Below are 6430 nucleotides of genomic sequence, written 5' to 3'. Positions count from 1 at the left end.
GCCCGCCTCCCCAGGCCTCGCCGCCATGCGCGCCCACCCACAGTGCCCGCTGCCGCCGCCGCCACCATCCCCACCTCCCCGGCCGCCGCCGCACGCCCACACCCGCCCCCCTCGGCAGCGGTCAGTGCCTCCCTCCCGGCGTGGCAGCGCCTCTGGCCTCCCTACCTCCCTCCCTTCCTCCCCGGCGGAGCGGCGACGGCAACGCGCGACCGCAGGAGGGCGCGGCGGCAGTGGATTGACGGTGCACGGCGGCGGCAGGTCGACGGTGCGTGAGCTAGCAGCAGCGAGCTAGCGAGGCGCGGAGGCAGCCCCTCCTCTCGCGCCTCCATTTTTTTCATTCTTTCTCTTTTTTAGTGGCTTGGTAAAAGTTTGGTTATTTCGGTTATAACCGGAACCGAACCGAATTTCTTTGGTTCCTATTTCTGAGAAGAACCGATCAGTCCCTAATTTTTTAGAACCAAATTTGTGCAAGAACCGAACCGATCGGTTTGGTTAGAACCGAATGCCCAATGCCCAGGCCTATCTAGGCCCGCGGAGGGCGGATCCGGCAGTGAGCACTGAGCAGGCACGAGTAGCTCCCGCCAGCAAAGGTAGACGAGAAGACGACCGAGGGGAGAGCCGGGGAGGTCGGGATGTAACAGCCCAGCCCGTGCCCCCCCCCGGATCAAAGAACCTGCCAACAAGAAACGTGTGAACGGTCCTGGGAATAAGATGATGAACCAACCAACGAGAAGTTCGTCGCAGTACTTAGGTCGACTGTCGTCGGTCGAAACGAAGGAAACCTCACGGCCCAATAAACAGGTAAAGCAGGAACGAAACGATGTGTGCCGTCGGTCGCCTAGGCCCTACGTACGCGCGCCATTCCTGAGAAGAATCATCGGGAGGAAGCGCTCAAACACAAGCTAACACCGGCAAAAGTACGTAGTAGTTGTAGTACACGGCTACACGCACCCTTCCGCTCGATGTCGATGTTGGCATGCAGCCACCGTCGCGCGTCGTCGTGTTCTGCTCATCACGTACGTACACTCCCCACGACATGCACCTTTCCAGCTCACTCGCTTGTCCATATTCGTTCTGTTCACATAGGCACATAGCCATCATCGATCGTCTGATATCTGTGACAATAGAAGAATAATCTAGCTACAAGAGTTGAGTTAGTTGCTGCATGCATGTACAGTGCGCTATGCGTGTGTATAGGTGTGGTAATAGACCAAAGCTCTAATGCTCTCTTCATGGTCCTATTTGGCCTTTAATTTTTTAAGCTCAAAATTGTATAAGATTGGAGCCCGACCCTTTTAGAATCCAGCTCTTAAATTACCTAGGCTAAAAATTAAAGCCATTTACCATCCCTACAAGTGTGCTACTCCAGCTATCCTTTATCAGCCTAAGATAGATTCGTATGCGATCTGTAATAAGGCTCCGTTTGGATTCGAGAGTTAAACATTAGGCATGTTATTTGGAGATCGAAACGAAAGAATTATACGTGAACTAATTGCTAGACTAATTGTACAAATAATGGCTGATTGTAGCTAGCTAATTGATAGTTTTTTCACATAAAGGATAGAACGGGCTACTATATATCCACATGCATGCAGGGGCGGATACAGGAGGGGGGCTAGGGGGGCTCAAGCCCTCCCCTAAGCTCCCCTAATTACACATAAAACACTGTAGCAAGACCTCCAAATCACCATTAAATCTTCACACAAATCAACATCTCTATTGTTTCAGCCCTCCTTGCCTCCAATCATGCATCCGCCACTGCATGCATGGTGGATATATATTGAGCCAAGAAGTATAAGATTTCGTACACTTGAAACCTCAAATGAGGAGCTCAAAAACACAAGAAAGAAATCTCTAAAATAAAGAAAGAAAACTAAAAGACTAAGTTTTATTCTTCTTCTTCATTCACATTTTAAACTCGCAAAGTCTTCACGCAGCACTAATACATCACATCTCTTGTCTGTTTAAAATATGATGTTCAAATCGTGTGATGCCGCCGGGGTAACAATGCTAGATCGTAGAGCCTCCAAGGCAACTTTACAAGAAGAACATGGCAACGAAGATGCGGTCACCATCCCCCATCTGGCAAGATATAATTGGGTTTTCACCCGGAGTTCTACCGACACTTATAGGAGACACCATGACAACGCCTCAAATAGGGGCAAACAACTCTAAAAAAAACACCATCGTTGTCAATGCTGACACAAAGTTGGGTAGAGCTTTCACTCGGAGCACCTGCCTACCAGAACCACCGCCTCAGCGTGAAGAACAACCACAATGGAGGAAGTGGAGGCGCAGTTAGGATAAGCCGCGACGACATGGCTTATGCCACCCCATTAAGAGCCGTTGCCCCAAAAGACCTGCCCGGAAGAGCATGAGTTTCCCAAGGCACCCGTGACCGCAGCCCCCACCACCGGCACCTACGATGCGAGGAGATACCATCAGCCAGTTACTGGCCGCCGTGGCCAGGCCTCTTTTGGCAACCACCAGAACTGGATGAACCTCTTGCCGAAGCCATCATCTTTCGTGCGGATGTGAAGCACGCTACCAACAACAACTCCAGAGATGAGCGTGTAGCATCAGGTCGCCGACAGATCACACACTCACACAGTACTAAACCTCGAGCGGCGAGCTCCCGCTTAAATCCGGCTATGTAGATACCAAGGCCCTGTTTAGTTCGTTTTACATGTTTTTGCAAAAAAAAATTTGCGTGGGAATTTTGCCAATTTGAAGTACTAAATGAAGTCTATTTACAAATTTTTTTGCATAGATGGGTTGTAAATCGCGAGACGAATCTAATGATGCTAATTAATCCATGATTAATCAATAATTAGCGGATGGTTACTGTAGCATCACTGTTGCAAATCATGAATTAAGTATGCTCATTAGATTCGTCTCGCGATTTACAGCCCAACCATGCAAAAAGTTTTGTAAATAGACTTCATTTAGTACTTCAAATTAGCAAGATTCCTTTACACTTTTTTGCGTTTACGGCTTTTTTGCATTTACAGGGTAGAAACTAAACATGGCCCAAATCTGGCCACGGAGAAGACTACGGCTGCCACCGGCCCGCCACCAAGAAAGCCTGCAGTAGCAGCCGGAAATGGAGAAGACGAAGAAAGGAGGCCTGGCCGTCGCCATCCCTGTAGCCGAGCGGGCTTCTGCCGGTCTTCTTTTGCTGAGTTGGACTCAAGAACTGCTTGTCTACTGCTTTGATTGTGAAATGTTTATGTTTAGACTAATTGATAGTTAGAACCCATTAGCCCCTTGATATATCACCGATTCTCTTATGTTTAGACTATTAACACAAGTTGGGCTAAACTTTATTAGCCCTCCTGTTTTATCCCATCCAAACGGGACCGCGGCTATTAACATGACACGGTAGTCCTCGTTACGGAGTAAGCGGCATATGCGTGGATTATTGATGGATATCTACGTACGTGCAGAAGGTCTGGCAGCAAAGTACGCACGTTTCACGCGTGCTCCATTACCTGTCGACGTCACACGTGACGCGCGACGCGGTGTCGCGGTCGGTACTGCCCCACGTCTCTCGTTGTGCGCTGCGCTCCGAAGCGGCCGCGCCGCACGCCAACAAACACTCAGCTGGAGCCGGTGGTTGGTGCTAGAGTGATATGAGAGAAAAACACTGTTGGCTGGCTGGTGGCTAGAGACTAGTGTTGGAGCGGTGTCAGAGAAAAATACTATTGAGCTGGAGGCTGGTGGAGCTGCCGAACATAGTGAAATTAGAACCAGTTGTTAGCGGCCGGCAGCAGAGCCTTTAGCAGCGACGTCGCGGCCGCTGGCCGGGCCAGACGTGGCGAGATGATGATGGACCGTCGCTGCTGGCCGCCCGGCCCCGGCGCGAGGGATCAACTGACGGCCGCCATGCGCCGACGCCGCCGAGCACGTACGGCCGCTTGGAAAACGTTCCTTCACAAAGGTCAGAAATCTTTTTAGGAGGCCAGAGAGATTCTCGCTGATAAACCGGTTGGGAAAAGGGTGATTCTTTGATCGTTAGTTGGGCGTTCACTGTTGCCTGGGTGTCATCAGCCATCACTACTCGACTACTCGTCGGACAAACGATAGAGGGCTGTGGGCTACTGCCCCAGCGGGCCGCCAGTGCCGTCCCCAGGACGTCGTCGTTGTCGTCCATCCGGACAGCGACGGCTCCAGGCTGCCGCACTAGCGCAGCAGCCGCGATTGGTGCCGTGCTGCTTGCTGGCGATGACGACCAGACGGTCCTGCCCGTCCCTCCCGACTATACATCACGCGTGCAGCGTGCTGCAAATTATGATTCCATTATCTGAAGTGGTACGTGGTCCGTTGAATTTTCTAACTGGGCCGTTTCTATTTCTCGCTCCAGACGGCAGACGCAAGCCCATGCGCTAGGGACTAGGGTGCATGTGATCTGTGCTCCTTTTCTTATTTCCTCTATATGTTATTTTGCATGTGCTTTGTGGTTCGTGCTCCTGCAGCATGCGCATGCATAGTTAATGCAGCACTACGGTTGGCACATGCAGTCACTCCTCTCATGTTTTGTTTCCTTTTTCTTCCTTTAGCTGCTTCTCTTTTATTTATTTTCCTTCTTATTCATATTTATATCTATTTATCTGTGTATAATTAATTTGTTCGCAATGTTAAATTATTTGTTCGCTTTTGTAGATTAAATTGTTTCATGATGTTAACTTATTTATTTGTGATATTCATTTTTCATTATTTATCCTATACAATTAAATGTTCGCGATATGTAATATTTTGTTAATTGTACATTATTATTTATTCGATATGTTAAATTTTTTTGTTTGTGAAAATAATCATTTTTCGTGTTGTTAAAATATTTGTTCCTAGTAGCCAAAATTAATTACTGAAAAATTATAAAAAATATGTTTTCAAAATATCGTGCAAACATAGGCAAGTGTGATCTTATTTTGAAGATCTTGTCCTAAAAAAATAATGATATAATCCAAATTTAATTTTGAAGCATGTCCGGTTTAATGCTTATGCCTTTTTAATTTGGAAATCTGCATGCATGTGTCACGTCACCCTCCTTTATTCTTATTTGCATGCACAAAACCTTTTAGAAATAGTTCGTCTAGATAATTAGGTCTAATTACAGCCCAAATTGCTGTATGCACGAACAATTGTATGCCTCAGTTGATGGTTCACGTAACCATACCCTTTTTTTTTTTGAAGCCTCTCATCTGGGTATAACTGTAGAGAGTTCAAAAAAAAAATGGCGCCCATGCCCGTCTCTCCTCCAGAGTCTGTTGCCCTGCGTGCTCTCAAAGCTTGTCCACGCCACGAGCCCACGAGTACAGACCTGGTCAGAGGTTTCATAGGCCTGGTGGCCTGATTGAAACTGGACCGAAAGTGGCCTAGCTCTCTAACGCAAACGAACCAAACCGACCGCCACAGGCCTCGACCCAATTCCCCATTTCCCTACTCTCTTCTCTTCTCCCTGTCTCCTCAACGCGGTTCTCGAACGAACGAAACCCACCCGCTGCCGCAATTCGTATCTCGCTTCCAGGCGAGCCCGCCGCCGCGGCAGCAGCGTGCCCCGCCTATGGTTCCCGGCGAGGGGGAACGGGAGGAGTGGGAGGCGGCGGTGCGGGCGGAGGTGGGCGCGGCCGGCTGGTGGGACGACCCCGACAGTGCCGACCTCCGCGCCAGGTTCAAGGCCTTCACGGGGCAGCGCCGCGACTGGCCCCACCCCACGCTCCTCTTCTGGAAGGACCTCCTGCTTCGCGTCGCGCGCCGGCTCCGCCGCTGCTCCGCCCCCGCCCACCTCGTAAGCAACCCGATTCCTCCCTAACTCACTTGGGTTCGCTCCCTCCCTCCCTCCCTCCATCCCACTCTGACGCGACGACGGCGACAAATTGCAGGTGACGAATGCTTGGTTCGCGCGTCCCGGGGCGCTCACACCGCTCTGCTTATTAGTGCCGGTCACAGGACGTGTTAGTGCCGGTTCCTGTGGCCAGCACTAAATGGCCGGCACTAACGTGACAGACGTTAGTGCCGGCTACTCTGACCGGCACTAATGTGCGTATGTTAGTGCCGGTCCGTAATACTAGCCGGCACTAACGTGCCCGAACCCACCTGAGTCCTGACAGCAAGTTAGTGCCGGCTGGTATAACTAGCCGGCACTAAATGTTTTTTCTTCTTTATGTTTCTTTTCTTTTCGTTTTTATACGTATGGCTATGCGTATTTCTACCGTATGTGACTACATAGTCGTACTATTTGCATTGCACAGTATTATTAGAACAACATATTACACTAATATTATATATATATATATATTTGTCATGTATGGAACACTTAGGAGTTCAAAAGTACATGAGATATTACAAATTATTGCGCACATCAACTATAATAACGTATCAGCTTCCTCGTCGTCGGATCTTCTTGGGCGACGCTTAGACGGAGATCGCC

General features: G+C 49.5%; 1 protein-coding gene across 1 annotated transcript; it reads left to right on the top strand.

The window, feature by feature from the left end:
• Nucleotides 1-5431: 5431 nt before the first annotated feature.
• Nucleotides 5432-6260, top strand: LOC120672009. Its single transcript, XM_039952288.1, has 2 exons — nucleotides 5432-5788; nucleotides 5883-6260. The coding sequence occupies exons 1-2, from the start codon at nucleotides 5564-5566 to the stop codon at nucleotides 5982-5984; spliced, it is 327 nt and encodes a 108-aa protein (XP_039808222.1). The 5' UTR covers nucleotides 5432-5563; the 3' UTR covers nucleotides 5985-6260.
• Nucleotides 6261-6430: the final 170 nt, after the last annotated feature.

The sequence above is a fragment of the Panicum virgatum genome, chromosome 5N (assembly GCF_016808335.1).
Source record: "Panicum virgatum strain AP13 chromosome 5N, P.virgatum_v5, whole genome shotgun sequence".
NCBI classification, from domain to species: domain Eukaryota; kingdom Viridiplantae; phylum Streptophyta; class Magnoliopsida; order Poales; family Poaceae; genus Panicum; species Panicum virgatum.
Note: the sequence above shows the minus strand (reverse complement) of the source record. Positions and strands in the feature narration are given on the sequence as shown.